A 23,183-nucleotide genomic window follows, 5' to 3' on the forward strand; every position below is an offset into this window, starting at 1 on the left:
CCCTGTGAGGTAGGTGGGGCTGAGAGAGCTCTTGACAGAAACTGCTCTTTTTCAAGAACAGCTCTTATCAGAACAATGACTTGCCCAAAGTCATCCAGCCAGGTTCAAGTGGAGGAGTAGGGAATCAAACCCGGTTCTCCCAGATTAGAGTCCGTGCACTTAACCACTACACCAAACTGGCTCTGGTAAAAATTGATGTATGTCAGGCAAGCTGGAAGTAGCTTGCATCTAAGGAAGTAAGCTCTGGCTCATGTGAAAGCCCATGCTGGAATAAATGTTGTTAGTCTTCCAGGTGCCACTAGAGTTCTTTTTTATTTCGTTGTAGTAGACTAACACCACTACCCCTATAGAATTAAGCTGGAAGTAGACCAACAAAAATTTTTAAAGGCAGATGAAGATGCAAATTTTTAAAAGACAGATTAACATACTGAGTTTCCCAGAAGATGAAATGATAAAAGTAAATTGTCAAGTTTTATGCATTTCTCTCTATGGGTGGACTTTGGTGAAGAACCATTAGTGGATATTTTTATTCACAGACCTATCAGTCCTGTAGGCAAAGAGTATAAAGCACACATTTATTTTTATTTGTCTTCTTGCAATCAAGCTGCGCCATTAGGATTCTCAAAAAGCATAGGACTTATTGAAGATTTGCCTTCATGTGGGTCTTGGGTCATTATACTATGGGTGTTTAAATAATGTTATATTTCTTTAAACTTGGCACAATTTAATAGGTGCTGTAGAAATAATACCAGTTATATTTAATAAACAGCGGCTCCACAGTTCTCATTGGTGTGCTGACCTCAAAAAATACATCTTCCAATACTTGATGTGACTAAAAGCATATATCCTACTATACCACTGAACAAAGTTTGAAGCATAACAAGTTTGTCCTTCAGCCTGAAGCAGTCTCCTTCCAACTTGAATAGCTTTTCCTCCAAAAGAAGAGCCACTTAAGCTTGAGGAAGCCTCCCTAGGCTGGAGATAGATAGGATATATGTCAATGTGTGTAATCTCTAGATCCAATAGCTGCCTCCTTTCCCCAATAGGCACTGGATGGTTTCAGAGGCTCAAAAAGGCAATGGGAAGAAATAAAAAAAATCAAATGAGAAAAAAGAGAAAAGGTTGTGAGAACCAGTTAGCTCACTAGGGGAGCAATTTTAAAGAGGTCTACTCAGAAGCAAGTCCTATTTTATTAAATGGGACTTCAAACTAAGAGTCTTTCCATCAAGTAAGAGTGAGCACTGAAATATTGACCAGTCTGCAAGAACACTAAGATATTGACCACTCCAACAAGAAGTTGATGCAATGAACATTATTTTTTGCAGTCTAAGTAACTATTATTATAATAGTGCATAGTAATTGCTGCACCAGAGTAATCAAAAATCAGTTGAGTCATGCAAGTGTCTTCCATAGTAGACTGGACTTGCTACTGTTTTTTGACGGAGATTTTGGTAACTAGAAAGCTAAGCAGCCATTTTCTGCTTTAGCCTTGGGGATTCTCCCATTAAGTGTTGAATGTTCTCAGTAACAAGTGGGGCAGAGTTAGAACTAGACTGGATCAGTTTATTTTAGGGTTCTGCTACCAAGTGTGCATCAAGAAGAGATGAACTTCCTGTCTTGTTATAGGCTTATACACACACACACAAAAAAAACACACATGCATGGGCATACACACACACAACCAGCACAATAAAATGATGAGACCAGCTTTAAGTAGAGAACTCCTTCATAGAAGAGGATGACATAAAGGAAACATAGTCAAGAATAAATCAAACTGGAGAGCAAAAGGATTTCAAATAAACTCTTACTTATTGCATGACCAAACCGGAAAGCAAAATTTCAAATAAACTCTTACTTATTGCATGATTTTTAGAGTCCAGTGGCACTTTTAAGACCACCAAGTTTAATTCAAGGTATGAGTTTTCATGTGCATGCACACTTTTTCAAATTTTTGGAAGTATTTGAAAAAACGTGCATGCACACAAATGATCATATCTTGAATAAAGCTTTGCTGGTCTTAAGCCAGTTTGGTGTAGTGGTTAAGTGTGCGGACTCTAATCTGGGAGAACCGGGTTTGCTTCCCCACTCCTCCACTTGCACCTGCTGATGTGACCGTGGGTCAGTCACAGGAAGGGAGTGGAGTTTGTAAACCGCTCTGAGACTCCAAGTGAAGGGCGGGGTATAAATTCAATCTCTTCTCTTCTCCTCTTCTTCTTAAAGGTGCTACTGGACTCTAAATTTATTCTACTGCTTCAGACCAACACAGCTGACCCCCTGGATCTACCTTATTGCGTAAAATGTTAGAATTCAAAGGAATTTGATAGAATCTTTCTGTTCAAAATAGGTGGCATATGTTACAGAGTGGGAATATATTGTTCTTATCATCTAATAATGCTGGTATGGTCCCTCTGCATAGGAATTCCTTGTTGCTAAATATCTTTCCTTAGGAAAAGATCATACAAAAGTCAGAATATAATCCATAGGACTATTGTTGTTGTTTTGACCCATTTCAGACAGGGAATCCATAGAAACAGATCATATGGATGAACATTATAATTGTCATGCAGACAAAAATAAAGTTGATGTATGGCTCTGATACCACCATCACCACTCCATTCAGGGCCATGACACTTGCAAGGAAGCATAATAAAGGCAGCATCAGGAGTTTACTGTTTACCAAAATATTGTTCTCCAATGCCATGAAATGTCAACACACCATTCCTAGAAAAGCACCCTGTTTTAATTGCCATGTCTGATGAGATTGATCACTAGCAGCCTTCATAAAATATGCAAATACAGTGTAATTTAAATGCAAAGTGCCATTAAACAAAAATGTGAAGATAAGTGCAATCAAGTCACAATTAGGTTTTAAGAGACTGTATCACACTTGCTCCATACATATGATTAGTTTTGAAACCAGAGCAAAGCAACTATTTTTAAGCCAACAACAACAATGCAACGTGTTGACTTTCTCTTACTGGATGATCAGTTGGCTCTCTTACTTCCCATTTATAATTCAAATGTATGATCTAGATCTAAAGTCATAATTCATCAGAAACAAAGTCTTAGTAGCAGAGTTAAATCTTGCATACCAGCATAAGGAGCATTTCTACTACTTCAAAATGTGTACTTTATATCAATGACAATGTTACTGGACTTACTTTCTGTTTGTTTATTATTTTACTATAGCATACGTTTATTGGTTATCACTTGGTATGGACTTTATAAAAGCTTTGCATAGCATATGTGGTATAGTTCCATTTTCCAGAGTCGTGGAATTACTGTCTATTTCTTGTCTTTGATATCTAAAATAATCTATGCCAATAAAGGCTTTGAACTGGATATCTAAAATACTATAACAATCAAATAATATTGTTGTATTCTTTGATCATGTGGAAGAAGTTTAGAAATGTGAGTGAAGAACTGTACGGAAGTGACTAGTTAAAGGAAAAGTACACAAAACAGGCACCACATGGAGCTTAATTTAAATCTCTGAATGTTGTGGCTGTCTCATGAATCAAGTTGGTTAAGTTTTACACCATATAAAAAATTTTCTTCATGCCATCACTAATGACCATGAAAAGGTCTACAGTATCTATCTGTAAGGTGGGCATGTTGTGACAGTAGCCATGTGAAGCAATTTGAAGTGGCTTCCATGAGTAAGCCATAAATGTGCACTCTGTGCCATGTTCACTATATCACTTCCTGTTCTTAGAGAAGCCTGATGTAAAATATAAGGACACTAACCGGTAATACTAGAAAATGAGGGGGAAAGAAATGTACTGCTTTCCCATCCCAGTGGCTCTTTAGTTCTTCTCCTCATCCCTGCTGTTCCTTTCCATGCTCCTCATCCCCTTGGGCCCTCCAGTGAGATATGCCACTGGTTTGCCCTCCCTTTCTCACCTCCTTCTTCTTATTGTTGACAGTTTTTGAGTGCCATCTTGCATTGCTCTCATAGAATCATAGAATCACAGAGTTGGAAGAGGACATACAGGCCATCTAGTCCAACCCCCTGCTCAATGCAGGATCAGCCTAGAGCATCCCTGACAAGTGTTTGTCCAGCTGCTGCTTAAAGACTGCCAGTGAGGGGGAGCTCACCACCTCCTAAGGCAGCTGATTCCACTGTGGCACAACTCTTACTGTAAAAAAAGTTTTCCCTAAGATCCAGCCAGTATCTTCCCGCCCTTCATTTAAACCCATTATTGCTCTCCTGCTACAGAATTATGGCTTCTCACTGCTCCCAAATCTATATGTAAGCAAACATAAATATTGTCCACAAATGGTTTTTTTAAGTCAGATTTTATGCAAACCTGGATGTTTAATGGAGTTGGGTACCCAAAGGTTGGGTGAGAAAAAAATACTTTGAGAAATAAATTAAACTAAAATATATGTATTTATTACAAAGTGCACTGGAAATATACTTTTAAAACATTGGCACAATCCGCCCTTAAAATGGTGAATATTTGAACTAAGAAGTCCTGAATCTATATAACCTGATACATTTTGATATTTCTAGGTCAAAAACCTTGAACCAATAAAACAGAACCAATAATTCAGTATATATAGGTTGATAAAATTGAACCACATTTCAACCTCCAAGACCTTCCTCAGAGGTCAAAGTTTTTTATATACATGCACACTAACTTTAAAACAAGCCTTTTATAAGGTCAAAAGCACTCCAAGATCATCTGATTCAAAGTCAGAAAACAAACTACAGATAGGATGGTTATCACTTTAACGTACAAGAGTATATACATCCAAGTGAGAGGAATAATACAAAGATACTGGTACTTCCTGTCTGGGATTCCAAAATGTCATTCTCCCTCTCTTTTGACTTTCAAAAGATCCAGAAATCTTAAGGACATGCTAGTGAACAGTACATTAAGAGAACCAACTAACAGAAATACAACAATTAATAGTAAAGAAATGCCAAAAGGAAATTTCCCTTATGTGTGTGCCTATTCTGTTAAAAGGAAGACATTTCAGAATTCATCTTATGACAAAATCTTTAATATTAATTCTTTTGTCAACTGTAACTCTAGAGGCATAACATATCTTGTACAATGTCCCTGCAATCCTATGTATGTAGGTATGACAACAAGATCAGTTAAGACTTCCATTTGTGAACATAGGAGCTGCATTAGAACAAGAAAGCTCACAGCTCCACTTGATCAACACTTCGTAATCTTCACACATTCTGATAAAGAATTTTGCTTCTGGGTTGTTGAACAGCTGCCAGCTTTGTCCTTTCAACAAATATTAGACTTATAAAAAGAAGGGAAACATTCTGGATCTTCACTTTGGATACACTTACATCACAAGGATTAAATGAAGATATTGACTGGATGTGCACACAGTGATTATATTTCTTTCATCTGGATAGGGTTTATATATCTGTGGAATGCTATAACTCAGTTTGTGTTGGGTTCTCCCCCCTCCCCCGTGTAAGGATTGCCATGCCTCCCTTTCCCTTCCTCTCTTTCTTCTTCATAGTTCCCCCCACCTTTTTGGGATTACTCATCTGTTATGTGGATTTTTGGGATTACTCATCTGTTATGTGGATTGCATCATCCCCCCATACTATATATGAGGTTTGTGAATAGTAGAGAGTTACTGTCAGTTAAAGGTCGATACATATATGCACACTCAGAGAGATATGATAGCCATGGTCAGGTATGTATGTTATAAGGTTTGTCTTATTTAATTGCAATTTATTGGGTCCTTAATTAATTGAACTTAATTTTCTGTTTGAGTAGCTATGTTATATACATTTTTTTACAGAACATTTTGTTATAGAAAGAACTATTAAACCTGCATTCCTTGGATGTGTGTGCTTAAATGTTTAAGATAACCTTCACACAGCCCAGTTCTTTTGCCACACAGGATAACTGGAATGTGAGTAACCAATTCCAAAAAAATAAAAAAAAGTTTTTGTAGTTAAATTGTTTATTTTTCATATATAAATTATTGAATAATTATATTTGTATTCATTTTCAGGCCTCATAGTCAACCTGCCTTGGCACTAACACATGTTTATATGTTACAGTGTATGTCCATACAAAAATTTGACGGCTGAGAAAGGCCTTGTTTTCATGTGGTTCAAGGTTTTTATCCTAGAAATATTGAAATGTATCAAGTTATATAGATTCAAGACCTCTTAGTTCAAATATTCACCACTTCAAGGGTGGATTGTGCCAATGTTTTTAAAGTATAGCTTCAGTGATATATATATATATATTTACCTCACCCAACCTTTGGGAACCCAACTTTGTTGCTTCTTAAGGTTGGGTTTTCCCCCCTTCTGTTTTGAGTTGTTGAAAAGAGTTAACAGAAACCTAAATCACAGTTGTGGCTGACCCCATTCTGTGGGTTTACCTAACTGTATTGGAATCAACTCTTGGTTATGAGAATGTTCCTGTGAATGGAATAATTTCCATCATCTCAGGAGAAGCATTTCAGAGAGGGATTGTGGGCTGAAAATCACACTCTAGGGGCAGAAATTTTTCAATCCATTGAATTACTCCATTGGGTCCAAACCATAGGGAATTGTTGCTTCAGGTATTGAAATGTGTGCAATGAGACTAGGGTAATAGGCAATATAAAACTTAGTATAATACAGAATCCACAGGATCTTATTTAGTTCATATATTTCAGTCTTCCACTTGTCCTACCTAATTTTCCATCAACTTTTTCTCAGTCCCCCTAAGGGTAACAGATTCTGAAATTTTCCACTTAGCACAGCGGTTACTAATATTTTATGAAGGCAATTCCAGATGGGTAGCTGTGTTAGTCTACTGGAGCAAAAAAGGAGCTCAGTGACACCATAATGGCCAACCAAATTTTTCAGCCTAAATTTTCATGAGTCATAGTTCACCTATCAGATGCACCGAAGTGTTCATCCATTAGGCTGAAGCTTTTATATTCACAACAGATAGGCGAGTAGTGGTGTGGAGAAAAATGGAGAGGCCAATTTAAAACAAAATCCAATAAAATGAGCAACCTGCTCTCTCTGATTAGTGAACCACTCCTAATTTTTTGTTATTTAGTCAAAGCAGGATTATTATAAAATCTGATGCAGGATGATCAGATACCGAAGAAAGTTTCAGAGGTATAGCTGAACAAATTGACATCTGTAAGGGATGGGATAAGGAAAACAGTACCTATAGTGAGTGAGGAATCTCAGGTCCTTGCTAAGGATGGGAAGAGATAAATAATTTTGGACTTGTTAATTAATTCTGATTTGACAATTCCCTTTGGATTCTCCCTTAGTTCTTCTGTAGGAGAATAGTGATGTCAAGATCAGCTACAGTATGTACTGGAAGATTAAAATGGTGGCTTTTGATTATTGAGATTTTCCATTTCAGATTTATGTCCAATTCTTCTTTTGTGTAAGGACTGATCTTTTGTCCAATACAGACAGTGGACTGGCATTTGTGAAACATGATGGCATATATTACTTTGGAATGAACTAATCAATGAATCTAAGATGATATTAGGTGGCATTATTAGGTCTTGTGACTGTGTTGCTTCAATATATATGAAGTTGAAACCTAGGTTTGTTTCAGGGTCTAGTTCCCAATCTTCTGCCCTTGTTACGTGGTCCATTGTTGGAAAGTGAAAATTTATTTTAGGTATGTAGGCAAGGAAAGGGCTGTCATCCAAGGCCTTTGAGAGAAAATATCATTGTCAAGGATAGACATATCATATGATTAAATGGAACTGAGCTTCACAGTCCTTTAGGATGCTTTGAATATCTGTGCCAAGTTGACTTCCTGTTCTCAGCGGGAGATGGCAGTGTTGATAGCAAAAATAATTATACTACTTACATTTATCCGTCTGTCTAGACCTTGTTTAAGTATGCTATAAGGGGTTTTGCTCAACACAAAGAAGTATGCCTGGAGTGGATGTTGGGCACAGATTATGTATTTGGGTCTCTGGCAACGTACATGCAAGGGCCATTAAATATGACTAGCTTCAGGGAAAAAATTAAATTATATATAAAATAAGCAGCCAGGGCTAGCACCAGAGCATCACAGATCCTTCGATGTGAGTATCCTCCTCCTGTTCTCAAATGGCAAAAGCTAAGATTGCAATAATGTTGTTGGGATAGTTCAGCACTTCCATGTGTCTGAACAGTCCCTTATCTGTTTGGTGTCTCAGAGCATTTCCTGAAACACCAATATGATCAGCCAATTAAGACCTTTACAATGTGGTTACCACCACTTTAGTCCTTGGCCAAACAAGAGCATTAACTGATCTAAACTAGGGCACAATCCAGAAGTAAATTGCCATTCCATTCTAGAAACTCTTACCTGACCATTAGACTACATGAGATAATTCCAGATAGAAAAAACAGCACTTCCAATTCTCACTATTTTTTGCATTTACTTGAATCTGTGTTTAAAAATGATATTAACCAAGACAAAAAAGAATACTAATTAAATTTTACAACTTTAGAACTTCCTTCTAGTGATCATGGTGTGTGAGTGTTTGTGTGTGTGTGTGTGTGGGGAGAGTGAGACAGAGAATGAGAGAGAGTGAGAGAGTGAGAGAGACAGTGGACCAAACATTAATAGAATCTAATAGAATGGGAATTTGCTCCCATTGATTCTCACCTAATAATTACTATCAGTATCCCAGGATTTCCACTTGCATAATCTCATCACTCCTTTATATCATGCTTAGCACTCTCAGTAAACATCTATACCATTATATGACGTTTCTGAGACCCATAGGGATTCTTTAACAAGGAAATGCTTATAAAAGGAAACATTTTGTAATTTTTGGTTTTTAAAATGTGACATGAGTCTTCTGCCAGAGATCTGCCAAGATTATCCATGTAAATCTAGGGATCTATTAGAGAGATTAATTACTTCAGGGTGGCAGCATGGATTATAAAACACTCCTACATTTCCAGTTTTCAAACAATATATTGTAAAGCTGCTGAGAACCTAGAAAACAGTCTTTCCATAAATCACTGAATCTATGCACCTCTTTCACCTGTATTTAATTGTGGGAAATATTCCAAATAGTATTGAATTATTGATCATATAGTATATTGTGGTAAATTCCACTTTGTGTGACTCTCTGAAGGTGCAGTTCACAATGAAAACATTTTTTAAACTTCATTAAACTCTGGATTAAATCACAAGGTCTATGAAATTAAGTGTGCCATGGTTCTAAATTAAAACAAAAAATTGAAAAGAAACAAACCTATGAAACACACACAAAAATATTATCTAGTCATAATGAACACAATCCTGGCAAAGCCAGACTCATATAAATTCCATTAATTTCAATGTCAAAGTTTAAGCGTATGCCTCACTTTATTGAAATTAATTAGGAGTAAAAGTGATTCTCCTTGGCCAGATTATGCCCAAAATAGTACAATGTCCTAAATAAACCATACAGTTTCTTCTAGAAAATCATTATACTCTGATCCATATTCTCACATTTTCATTTAGGCTTGGAAACCACAGCTCTAAAAACATGCATCGGCGGCACACCACCCTCCGGGAGAAAGGGAGGCGGCAGGCCACCCGAGGACCAGCCTACATGTTCAATGAAAAGGGCACCAGCTTGTCTCCAGAGGAAGAACACTTTTTAGATTCAGCAGAATATGGCAACATTCCTGTGGTGCGGAAAATGCTGGAGGAATCCAAAACTTTGAATTTTAATTGTGTTGATTACATGGGACAAAATGCCCTGCAACTAGCAGTGGGCAACGAACATCTGGAAGTAACTGAACTGCTTCTGAAGAAGGAGAATCTGGCTCGTGTTGGAGATGCACTCTTGTTAGCCATCAGCAAAGGATACGTGCGCATTGTGGAAGCAATATTGAACCACCCAGCCTTTGCACAAGGACAGCGCCTCACTCTCAGTCCTCTTGAGCAAGAGCTACGAGATGATGATTTTTATGCTTATGATGAAGACGGAACACGCTTTTCCCACGACATTACTCCTATCATACTCGCTGCTCATTGCCAGGAATATGAAATTGTTCACATCTTGCTACTGAAAGGGGCACGGATAGAAAGGCCCCATGACTATTTCTGTAAGTGCAATGAGTGCATCGAGAAGCAAAGGAAGGATTCCTTCAGTCATTCCCGATCAAGAATGAATGCCTACAAAGGATTAGCAAGTGCCGCTTATTTGTCTCTTTCTAGTGAAGACCCGGTTCTTACTGCTTTAGAGCTAAGCAACGAGCTTGCAAGATTAGCCAACATTGAGACAGAATTTAAGGTAACACAAAATGATTTTTCCCCCTTCTGCTGAGCCTGTTAATCGTATGATGCCATGTTTTTTGTATGGGAAATCTACTGGCATTTTTAGAGTTCATGGGGAAACTACAGGAAGTAACTAATGATAGAATATAGCAATGAATTTGATTTCTGTCCAGTGTTATGTTATGGATGGCTATGCATCAGGAGTTAAAGAAAGATGAATGGTTTTGGTTTTCCATAATGAATTTTTTTTTAATCTTGTTTCTCCTTGACCGATTCTTAGAGTCTAATAGATTGTCATATTGTAACAAAATACTTGAAAAGTGAGTTTTCATACATTTATCTACTTTAATTTTTTGTGTGGCTCATGATGGCTAGCAACTCAAGCTTTACAAAAAGACATTGAGGTTATTGGTGCTTTCTTTAAGAAGGACGGAATACTAAATGGACTTGCGTTTTGATTGCTCAACTGTTCTAGCAATCATAGCTTGGTGCTTAATCTCCATCCATTTATTTACCCCATTTCAAAACCTTTACTTCTGAAATATTGAGTTAGTAGCTGTTTGCAAGTTCAGGAATATCTAGTGTTATCAAGACCGGGAAGTTTGGCTGTCTAGGGACTTCTGGATCCACTGCTATAACTAGACCCTCAAGATATGGCAATGTCTAGGAATGCTTTTTTGTAATGCTCAAAAGGCTCTGGCATTTTTTGTTGGACTCAGGTTGTGTGTACAACACATTTGTTTCCATATAGTCCCACTTCACTCTCCGATATTTGTGATATTATAATGACTAATTTGGAGAGACATGATCAGATAAATTGTAGCAAAATGATATCCTTGGAGTAGTAGTTCCGAGTATAATTCTTCATGCAATATATTTACCTGGGAAAAGTTGGAGAAATCAGAGGGAGCAGTTTTTTGACTGTGTAAGCAGGCCTCTAGTTTATGTCCATCATATAGTTGTAGAAATTTTACCAGGAAGACTGTAGCATGTGTATAGATAACAAATTAATGGCCCCGGTCACACGGGCTGGATATCGCGAGGGGGAGGCGTGGCTAAATGCCCCAGAGGAAACTAACATGCGGCCACCTGAGCACACGTCCCGGTCGAGGTCCCGTGGGTAGGGGGGAGATGCCGACCAGATGGGTATTCTGCAGCACGGCACAGAAGCCGTGCCACACGATCACACTAGCAATCGCTCTTTGTGTGCATGCGCTCTTGGGCGCTGTTGCGCAACCTGTGGAGACTTGGGAGACAAAAAAACCCCTTGTGTGCGATGAAAAGCGGCGGCCGCCGGATGCCACGTAAGTCCACCGGAAACGTGATCAGACGCCCGCCCTTGGCTCGCGGTTTCCGAAGACTAGTACCTCGTAAGTACTAGTTTTTTAATCCGCTCCTTCGGCGGGGAGCCACGGGTTCGCCACGGGAGCACTGCGCTTCCCAGATGTTGGGGTGTGATCGCACCCGGAAAATCCATAGGACTCCTGTGCCTCTCCCGCGGCAACTTTGCCGTGTGACCGGGGCCAGTGTTATGAATCAGACTAAGTTTCTTCATAAGCTTGTATCAGTAAAGGAAGGAAGCAGGAACTGGGCAGGACTGTAAAATCCTTGATCCTTTGAATTACTACTTTATTACATAAAACTGAACCATACAAAGAACTAAGATTATGAATTGGAAATGTTTTAGGACACGATATAGATTCCAACTATCTCTAATATGACAAAAAAAACCTTGAATATTCGGTACAGACTTAAGTTGCATCTCTATCAATGCACAGTTTTATTTACTCTAAAATGAAAGAAAATATAAAGTACAATGAATGTGAGGAATAATCTGGTATAATAAAATCATCATCAAAGGCAAAATGTCTCAATCCTGTTTGCAAAACAATTGTGAGGATTGCTACAGTGGCAGCCTGCTACATCAACTGAAGCTATTTCATTCAACTGGCTTTGAAATTTAAAAAAAAAAACCCAAAGAAATAGACCATGCATGTGACAGTGATGCTCACAAATTTAAGAAAGCCACCACCTTCCTAGTGTAATGAGTAACCCCTCCTGTAAGGGAAGCATTTCTTTTAAAACAAACACCTGAAACCAGTGGTCTCTTTGCCTGTTCCAAAGCTAACCACTAAATCACAGGGCTATACTGAGATGGCTATTCTCTTTGATACCCAATCTCTATAGGTTACAGTTCTCTGACTGAAGAGGACAGAAGTTTATTTATTCCAGAATTCAAGTGAAAACCTTGTATCCCAGCATAAGACTTCTTTTAAGTTTTTTATTTAAAATCAATCTAATTATTCTTGAAATGAGAAAATATGACAGAATCACAATACAAAATATAATTGCATATGGGAATGAAATCAGAAACAGAAATACATACATATTATTCCTTTCCCAATCTATTTTAAGATTAAAAGATAACGTGCAATTTCTGAGATTTTCACCGAAGTACTTTCAGAAAGATTAAATAGTCTCAAGCAACCTACATTGAGAGATTCAGGGGTGTTTGGGGTGTAGTCCAGTTATATAGGCCCAGTTATGTGAAACCCACATGATTTTACCAAAACCTTTCAATTTGTCACTTCTAATGGTATGAGGTGAGCACTTCTCTGAGTTTAAAAGATATTACCTATAGAAATTTCTGTATCAAAACTGTGAACTAATAGATCAACTTGTTGTGATGTTTCCTGGCATCCACCCAACTATTTAAAGTTCTGTCTTTCCCAAGGATGGAACAGTGAGTACATAATTGAGAAAGTAAAACCTGTACAAGTTTTGTGAAAGCAAATTGTCCCCCTTGCATTTATTCAATCAATGCCTCTAACAGACAAGGGTCTGTGAGTTCGTTCTGTAGAACTTTGCAAAGCACAGTGGTGCACTTTACAGGTAATGGTCTTTTATTAAATGTCCACAACTATGACAATCATAAGAATCTGGAACTTGTGGAGTAAAATCTGGAACGTGGAGTAAAATCAAAGTAATTTGAACAGATGATGCAGATGCTGATTTATATTGTAGCATCTGGATGCATGAAGTACAGTAAGATAAACAAAATACAAGTTTCCTACTGCCAAAGAATATACAGTCTTAAGTCTCGACAGTGAAGGAGAGCAGAGAAAGGCAAAGTCAATATCCTTAACTACCATCAGGGTTTGTTTTGTGTAGTACTCACTGGTACTGAGTACCAGCACCTGGGGGTGGGGGCTTTTGCAGGTCCTTGATGGAGGAATTGCTGCCAATCAGCAGGTGTATGAATATTGGCACTTTTTAAAAAATGTTGGAGTACTTGTAATATGGAGCTGCGGTGGCTCAAGTGGTTAAGACGCTGAACTGCAGGCTGTGGAAGGTCAGTAGTTCAGCAGTTCGAAACCCGGGTGCCGCAAGATGGAGTGAGCTCCCGTCTCTAGTTCCAGCTCCTGCCAACCTAGCCATTCGAAAGCAAGAAATTGCAAGTAGATAAATAGGTACCACTTCGGTGGGAAGGTAACAGCGTTCCGTGCGCCTTGGTGTTTAGTCATGCCGGCCACATGACCACGGAAACGTCTCTGGACAGCGCTGGCTCTTCGGCTTTGAAACGGAGATGAGCACCGCAACCCTAGAGCCAGATTCGACTGGCTTTCGAACAAGGGAACCTTAACCTTTACATGTAATATATATGAAACATAGACGGAGTGAAAGGCACTTTTTGATCATAGGATTCCCTCAGCTGTTTTTTTAGAAAAGAAATAAGAAAAATCCCAGTATATCTAAGGCATGATGCAGCAATATTTAAGGATGGTGCTTAAATGCATGATGCTTAAATGTGCTTACAATTCCTCTATTTTTAGGCATAACAATGTATGGCTTTACAAGTTAAAGATGGGTATTGAACTCTAAGCCCTGACCTGGATGGCCCAGCCAGCCCACTCTGGTCAGATCTATGAAGCTTAAATGGGGTGAGCCCTGGGTAGAACACCAAGGAAGTCCACAGTTGCTATGCAGAGGCCAGTGGTGGTAAACAACCTCTGTTTGTCTGTTGCCTTGAAAATGGTAGTGGGATACCATAAGTTGGCTGTGTCTTGACAGTATTGTACCACCACTAAACTCTAAAGTTTATTTCTTGCCTTACATTCTCACACATAAATCAAAATTTCAGCTGGAATGCTAAATGTGACCCTTTTATTTGCACATTTTTCTTACCTATAGATTTCAAAGAGGACAGGTGACTTCATTTCAACTTGGCTTCATCACTAGGCTCCCCCCCTTTTTTTAAAAAGCTGCATAAGCCTGTACTTCTCTGCCACTGTGGATAAAACTATACATGACAATCAAAGATGTATGTTGTAATCCAATTCATTGTTTTGTTTTAGAGAACAACACTGAGAAGATGTGGTTCATAGCGGAGAAGCGATATTTAAGATCCTTGAAAACTTATGATTAAAGCTGTTTGGGGATCAGTCTTGGGCACAGAATTAGCACTTGAGGAAAAGTTTACATGCCTTCTCTGAACATAGTACTCTCCCTAACTAGCTTTTAAAACAAAGACTGCAGACCCATGTATTTGTACATAATATGTAGTTTGCACAAAACTGATTTGCGTCTTTTCTTAAGAGTCATCTACAACAATATTTGCACAAAACTGTAGTTTGCACAAAACTGATTTGTGTCTTTTCTTAAGAGTCATCTACAACAATACAGTCAATGGCAAATTGTGTTGTCTAGTGACAAAAGCAGTGTGACATGAAAGCAACTCCCTACCTTCAGAAGGAAAACTTGTACTAAGAGATTTCTCTCTTACTGTAATCATGAGACTTCACAAGATGCATTGCTCATACCAGGTATCAGAAACTAGACCTGTATATATTAGACTGCCTGATCATTTCTCAGTAATACCTGCTTCTGCTCTTGTCACCAATTTTAAGTGAACTCTAATCTGATTCCCCACTCTTCCACATGAAGCCTGCTGGGTTACCTTGGGCCAGTCACAGTTCTCTCAGGACTCTCTCAGCCCCACCTACCTCACAAGGTGCATACTGTGGGGAGAAAGAAAGGTGATTGTAAGCCTCTTTGAGACTCCTTAGGGCAGAGAAAAGCAGGGTATAAAAACTCTTCTCCTCCTCCTTCTCCTTTCTGAGTGACCATAAATGGGATATTGTGATTGAAAACAAGATTGGATCTCTGTTGATAATATTGCTGTGTTTATTATAAGGAATAAATCAATGCCTTAGCAAAAGCACCAACTTGTTTTGCAATTTTTCTGTGACTATACAACAGTCTTTTAAACTTGCTCTCCCTCCCACCAAAATCTCCTGAAATGTATCCTCTGCACATTAAAGATTTACCTTTCTGGAATTACTATGGAATGGCTCTGAAAAGGGAACAACTAAGTATTTCATGTTGTCAGCAAAACAGATTGATTTATTTAGGTCTCTGTGACTTCAGTACCCAGAGGAAAAAAAGTCACACAAATACTGGTGAGAAAACATCACTACTCTTACTTGCAGCTCTTTTTTCCTTAAACACAACTCCAAAATCATACAAAATAATTAACTGAAATAAAATGCATTGCCCTCAATTGCATTCATATTTCTTCCTGTCTTCAGAGGTACGTGCACATTTTTAAAGGGTTTGGAAGCCAACCAGCACAAGAAATGAATTTTGGCAATAGAGGCTGGAGTTGCAAGAAGCACTCATGGGCTATTTATACATGGTGAACATACAAAGAACTAATGGATAGAATAGCAGTGAAACCAACCATGCAATAGAAATCCTTTTCAGATTCACAGCTATTGATTGTCTGGTCACATTTTCAATTCTGAGAATAGGTGCTAATCCTGGTCAATATTTAACAGCAGAAATCTTATCTTAAATATCAGTATCTCCACCTAGGAACTGGTAGCTGACCCCTATCATAGGAATGGAGGTCATCAAGAAATTGGATGTGATTCATCCATAATTTTTTCAAAGGATCTTATAACTGATGTTTGCGAATGTAATTGGGGAAAACAACTGCCTGCTATTCCTTTTTTCTAGGAATCTCTCTTTGGGGCTGAGGGACTGTGATATTGAGGAAATATTGTATAGGGCAGCATAACTGCATGTATTTCTCAAGTGTGAAGCTGAGAGGTTCCAGTGGGCAGTTTGTTTGAGGGAGTATGATATTCCCATTCTGGATAGTTGAAGCTCAATGAACTGTAGCACAAGGAACAGTCAGTCTGACAAGGCATTTGGTGGCACAAGGAAGGCAAGAACTTTGAGATAGATTTGCTTGGGTGGGGATAAGGTTTGGAGAGTAGTAGGCAAACAGTAGTAGGCAAACAAAGATTGAAGCTCAAAGAAGAAGGGGAAGGCAAAGGATGAGATGGTTAGACAGTGTTATCGAGGCAACAAACATGAAATTAAGCAAATTCCAGAGCACAACGGAAGACAGGAGGGCCTGGCGTGATGTGGTCCATGGGGTCACAAAGAGTCGGACTTGACTGTGAAACTGAACAACAAAGGCAAACAGTGGAGGGCAGACTGCAAAGGAAAATTTGGCCCTGCTGGGTACACATTGGGAAGAAAAGAGAAGGCAAAATCTCATCCCAGTCCTTCAAGACTGTTATACCTACCACATATATATAACCCTAGTGGCTCTAACTTGTGGCCAATCAAGAAAGCCCAGGGCCTCTTGTCTCCCCCCTTCCCCTATGGAACACAGCTCTCTCAGTGCCCTTATTAGGGAAATATTAGCAGCTTTGTAAAGGTGAACCCAACAGAGTCAGAGAGAGGCAATAACAAAAGAAACATGGAGGGGGCGAAAGTCATGGGGTTTTTGTTTGTTTGTTTCATTAGTGGCTGTTTGGATGGATAATTTGTTTCATTTCATATTGGGTAATATAATGATGAAACACCCCATTTCAGTAACTGCTGTCATTTATTAACTAATGAAATGCAGAAGTCTAAGGTGAGGGTTCCAAGTCTTATGTCCATTGTGCAAAGTCAGGGCTGAGTCACACATAGCAATGTCCATGTAGCGGACACATGGCCCATGTACCTGAAGTTCTGGGCAGAAAACTCAATTCCAGGCACTTGCAGACTCAGTTCAGATTAGATCTGCAGAGCACAAGATTAAAGGGCTTTAGTCTTCCCCCCCACACTGTTTTTCTGACTCTAAATGGCCCTGGAGAGCTGCTGTTTGCACCACTGGGAAACTTACATGTGGCCATCAGTACATGTAAATGTATTGCACACACTTGAGAATTGAGCTTCTAGCTGGGAACTCCCAGAACAGGTCTGTACAAAGTCCACATGAAGGAACATGTGGGCTTTGCCACGTATAAATTGGCCCTTAGGAAATATCATGGCTCCCTGCAGAATGTATGTACAACCAAAAAATGGAAAGAGCATTCTTTGGCATCTTTTAGATGTGTACATGCAGATATATGCATTATTTCATAATGCATGGAGCAGATTAAGAGGAAATGGCAAGATGGGTGGCCTAGCCATGAGGGGTGGGTCACATGTATATACAGCAAGTTCAAGGTCTCTAGAAGCAAAATCATACTACCAAGAAAACTGTGAGAAGCAAGTAGCTGCTTCCTCAATACTTCGGGTGGACGGACTCCTGGATTATAAAATACTCCATTTCATTTCTGCACTGTGATTACGGATTCAGGAGAGAGTGTTTCTGAGTATTTTGACAGATTGTCTTCAGACCACTAAATTTAAATACTGCAAAGGAGGGAAGGTGTCAGCAAAAAGACCCCAGTTTACCCGGCAGCTGGCCATAAACCCTTAGGGAGACCCACACAGTTGAGAACCCCTGCTCTAATATAAAAATCAACAGGAGGTAGGTGTGTACCGAAGAAGAATTATGTACTATTAAGTTAGAACCAGCTCATGGCAACCCCATCCACAGGGTGTTTCAGGAAAGAGATAAGCAGAGGTGGTTTGCTACTGCTTTTCTCCACATAACAGCAGCCCAAATATTACTATGGTTGGCTATCCTACAAACTAAGGCTAAATGTTACAAGCTAAGGTGTATGTGTGTTTTTAAGATTTAACTCTAGAGTTCACAACTAGGGGGAAAGCATTTCCCTCACAGGAGCTTGTACTTCCAATTTAACTCAGCAGTTTTAGAGCCATATATAGTGTTGGAATAACAAAACCATAGATCACACGATTCAGTGATTTTCTCCATCTTTCTCTATTCTGGACAAGCAGTGCTTCTCAGAACACAGCCTAAACAAAGTCTGGCATGAGGAAAGGATTAGGTAAAGATTTTTTCCCTTTGATCTTTCCTTAACATTTCGGGACAGTTAACAGGAGATGAAAAGCAACTGGCAGGTAACAAAACAATCTATGTGCTGGATTTGTATAATTAGAAAACAATTTGTATAATATGCAAATTAGGCTTCCTAAAGTTGGGGGGGGGCTTTCATGTGGCAATCCTATGTAGGGGGTGGGGCAGAATGTGCAATCAAATGGATCTTTAGGTCTCATAAATTGTAATCGTGTGTGTGTGTGTTCCAGAGCCCCATGTACTTTATATACTATATGCCTTTACTAATATCTCAGGACTTCCCAAGAGAAAACATAGCACTTCTAATATGCAACCAGGATTCTGAGACCTATTGTCTCTAGAGTCTTATCCATGTGGTTTAGCAAATAGGGATAGCTATGTTTTCGCTCAGTTTCCTTGTGCTATAATTTCAACAATCACAACCTTTGCCCTCTAGTACTTGCAACCACCCCTAAACCCCATTTTCTATTTAATGTATGGTAAGAGCCTGGATCCTTTGTGATCCTGCCTGTGTTTGTGTGTGTGTGTGTGGGGGGGGGGGGTTTCTGTTGATTTCTTGTGAATATAAATACTGTTATAGGGATATACCAGCAGGTTGTCCAGTAGCAAAATGTCATTTGTGCTTTAATGTAATAAAATGATTGCACAATCTTGGAAGGAGTAGAAAAGAGCAAGAGTCCAGTAGCACCTTAAGGACTAACAAAATTTGTGGCAGGGTATGAGCTTTGGTCAGGGCCAGATTTAGACTTGCTGAGGCCCTAAGCTATACAAAACCCAGAGGCCCCCTACTGTTTTAAATTACATCAGCTGGTCTCAGAAAAATTTTAAATATATACGCCTTTTTAATATTTGAAATCATTTTTATATTGTGTTTTTATTGCGAGGCCCTAAGCTGTAGCTTATTTAGCTTATGCATAAATCCGGCACTGGCTTTGGTGAGTCACTGCTCATGTCTTCAGTATCTGAAGAAGTGAGCAGTGACTCACCAAAGATCATACCCTGCCACAAATTTTGTTAGTCTTTAAGGTGCTACTGGACTATTGCATTTTTCTACTGCTAAAGAGACAGACTAACATGGTTGCCCATCTTGATCAATCTTGGAAGAAGTTAATTTCTCTAATGAGCGTTGCATTCACCTTTGAACATCCTATCAAGCATACAGTGAGACTGTTTTAGTATCAAACATAATAATTTTATAATGATGTGGTGAGATCCCATCTGCAGGTTCAAACATTCAAGTAAACATGCTCTCAAAGATGCTTAGGTCACAAATGATAAAGGGCTGTTCCTGCACATATTCCATTCAAATTAATTAAGTTTTGGTTTTAGATAGATTGAACCCCAGATATCAACTTAGAAAAGTTTAATTACTTTGAACCCCAGATATCAACTTAGAAATGTTCAATTACTTTGACCTGTGGGTCACAACAGTATCATTTGTATTTTACAACAACAGTTAAATAACAAGTTTAAATTCTACAGTGACTTAGTGAATATGCAGAAATTCTCTGACTAAGATTAAAATGCACCTTGTTCTATTTAAATCAAGAGCAGCAAATTCTTACCCTAAATGAGAAAAGAAAAATTCCATTCCCAGGTACAACCTTCCTTGTCTTTATATTCATCAAGCAGTATTGCTGGAGATGTTTCTTGCATGAATAAGTTGATTACATTTTCTGTAATAGCTTGGACTGAAAGGTAGAACTTGATCCCATGCAAGAGATGTAAAATGTCACCTTCACATGAAGAAAAATGCAGAGATTTTTGTTTTATGGTTACCATCTGCACACAAGCAGGTGACTCATTTCTTAAATTAGGAAATGAAATAAGATCAGTAGGTATAAAAATGGCTGGATTCTCACTGATCTCTTCAAATGATTGTGTATATAGCAAACATTTTGATGACAGTGCCCTTGTGAATAATCTATCATACAACATGTCAGACTTTAACGCTGCTAAATGAAATCCCTGAAATAAACCACAGCAGGTCCAACACTAGTTGAATCTTGCATTAGTCTTACTCTTCAGCTGCTATGTGCCTCTTCCTTTGTGTTACTTTCTTCATATTGAATACCAGGCCTTGTGCTTTTCTCCAGAACTCATTTACTCCGTGTGTTTAAACATCATGTTGAGTCTTTGTGAGAAAGAGAGCAACATCCAAGTCTTCCCATTTAGTAATGTAAGCAAATCATTTTTTTAGAAATCACAACCACCACCCCCAGTTGCTCCCTTTGATCATCCTCTAAGGGCCTCTTGCAGGTGCCTGGCCCTGGACTGGCTCATTTAGCAGTTACTAGGGGAAGGGCCTTCTCAGTTGTGGCCCCTACCCTGTGGAATGCCCTCTTGGATGACATCCGTGCCTTGCTGTCTTTGTTTAGATTCCACAGAGGATGCAAGGTTGAATTGTTTAAGTTGGCCTTTGGAAGATAATCCACATGTTGGGTTGCTAGACACTCCCCCAAGTGGAGGCGGGGGTCCCCTGCTGCCAGCCCCCACTGCCACCCTGCCAATCAGCTGGCTGGCGGGGGGACTTGCCTGGAAAAAGAGGAAACCCAGTCGATGTTGCAACAACACATCTACGCCAGTTCTGACATGACCTGGAAGTGACATCATCATATCAGTGATGTCAGGACAACACTCTGGTATATGGATAAAAACTCTATGGTAGAAGCCAAACTTACCAGAGTTTTTGCCTAGATACCACAGCATCACCCCAACATTGCTGTGTGCTGATGTCATTTCCAGGTCACACTGGAAATGATGTAGAAACATCATTGCAACATCAACTGGGCCTCCCTTTCGCTCCTGGCAAATCTCCCCCCCCATCCCCCACCAGTTGCCAGGAGGAACCTAGCAACCCTATCCACATTTGGGTTGTTTTTATTAGTGGTATGGTGCTAGCCACATATTTTAATATTTTAATGTTAATGTTTTATATATCATTTTAATGTTGTCATCATGAAACCCTTTGGGTGAGTAGTGACTAAAAAAAATCTAATAGATAAATAAATGAATGAGGGATGCAGTTTCACCAGTCAGAAATGTTATTATAGGATTTTGAGTCATGTTAATATGGGCTATACCTCCACCCATCCCTGTGGACTGGAGTCCACATGAGCTCTAAATACCATAATCAGAAACACAGTTTATTAACCAGGGCCTCTGAAAACCTCAGGACAACCCACAGTCATTAGAGGGTTTTTAAAATTGTACTTTTCTTCCAAGCTGCATTTTGACTGGATCATATAAAATGTTAGCAATCTTCACAGAGATATGCTTTTAAAATTGTGGGAATGTGACCTCAGGAGCATGGCCATGGCTGTTCTTTCCATTCAAACAGGATCGCTTTCCACAGCATAGTCTGGTTGCTGGCTAGATTATTTGACTTTGACTGCATCATAGTATCTGGCAGAGTCTTCACGGATAACAGCATTTATGACAGAATTTATGATGATATGGTTTATCAGATTCCTTCACTCTTCTTTGCATATGCTTGAGCTCTTATTGTGCATTCCCGCTTTGTTGGGCTTGATACTTGATCTTAAAGATGTGTTCCACTCGCAACACAATTTAGTTTATTACATTCAAACTGCTGTGCTTCTTGAAGAGTACTCTGCTCACATCCTGGGAGAAAAGCTATCAAGCTAAAAGTTAATGCACCCTGGAAATTTCAAAACATATACATCCAAGGTCTTAAATGCTTCTTTAACTGCTCCATTGATTGTGTATGAACTTTCTTTTTAATATCAAATGTAAGATAGCAAATGCTCTCACAAGATATAGCAAAGTATATAAGCACTAACTCATGAAATACGTAATATAGATCACTGTAGGGCTAGGAATAACAATAGACTCCAGCATAAAATTATGTGTTCCACTCTTTGTCAGCGTGCTGTGAGCTTCTCGTTGGTTCAGGGAGTATGCCAGGATGACAACTTCATCAGAACACAGAATCAGGTTTTCTCTCAGTGATGGGTCTCAGGAGTTTTTCTCTCTCCTGTTCAGCCATGGGAGGTCGATTATTGAGTTACGAGTCAAATTCACTCCCCTCCGTCATCATCTGACCTCACCATCATTCCTCCTCGAGTCCACCTGTCATTCTTTTATTTCTGTTACATTGAAGTTATCTTCCCCGCGTGCTCCCAACACCCAATTCTTAAAGTAACCGCGCCATTCATCTATCCCTCGGGTTCCCAACCTCAGAACTGCTAGACTGCCAACCAGTCTACTTCTGATCGGGACCTTGTCTAGCACCCCAGTATGTGCACCTCCCTTGTCTCCCCCCTTTTGGGGAGGGACTCCCTCTTTCTGGATGCCCGGCCAAGGTTCCTGCGCTTCCTGGGAATGGTCGTTGGCTATCTCCTCTGACCCCTCTCTGACTGAGGGGGATTGCTCCTGTATAGTCGGGAGGTCTCTGGCACCGCCCTCCCGACACACACCCCCTCTTAAAGAGGACATGGAGGGGTTGTCGTCGAAGAGCCGGGAGAGGCAATCGGCATTTCGGTGTAGATGGCCAGTGCGGTGTTGTATCGTGAACCTATAGGGTAGGAGAGAGAGATACCAGCGTAAAACTCTGGGATTGGCATCTTTCGCCCTTTGCATCCATTGTAATGAGCATGGTCAGTCTGTAACACAAAACAAGTATTAGTGAGATAATATCGTAGTGTATCAATGGCCCACTTAATGGC

The 23,183-nt window shown here is 39.4% G+C and overlaps 1 protein-coding gene across 1 annotated transcript in view; it reads left to right on the forward strand.

The window, feature by feature from the left end:
• The first annotated feature begins 9,471 nt into the window (after positions 1–9,471).
• The window catches only part of TRPC7 (transient receptor potential cation channel, subfamily C, member 7), a 188,570-nt gene continuing 174,858 nt past the window's right edge, over positions 9,472–23,183 (forward strand). The window contains exon 1 of the mRNA XM_015406784.1: positions 9,472–10,242. Within this exon, the coding sequence (XP_015262270.1) occupies positions 9,490–10,242 (753 nt within the window). The 5' untranslated portion in view covers positions 9,472–9,489. The remainder of the gene's footprint in view (positions 10,243–23,183) is intronic.

The sequence above is a fragment of the Gekko japonicus genome, unplaced genomic scaffold (assembly GCF_001447785.1).
Source record: "Gekko japonicus isolate JY-2015 unplaced genomic scaffold, Gekko_japonicus_V1.1 scaffold609, whole genome shotgun sequence".
Taxonomy (NCBI): domain Eukaryota; kingdom Metazoa; phylum Chordata; class Lepidosauria; order Squamata; family Gekkonidae; genus Gekko; species Gekko japonicus.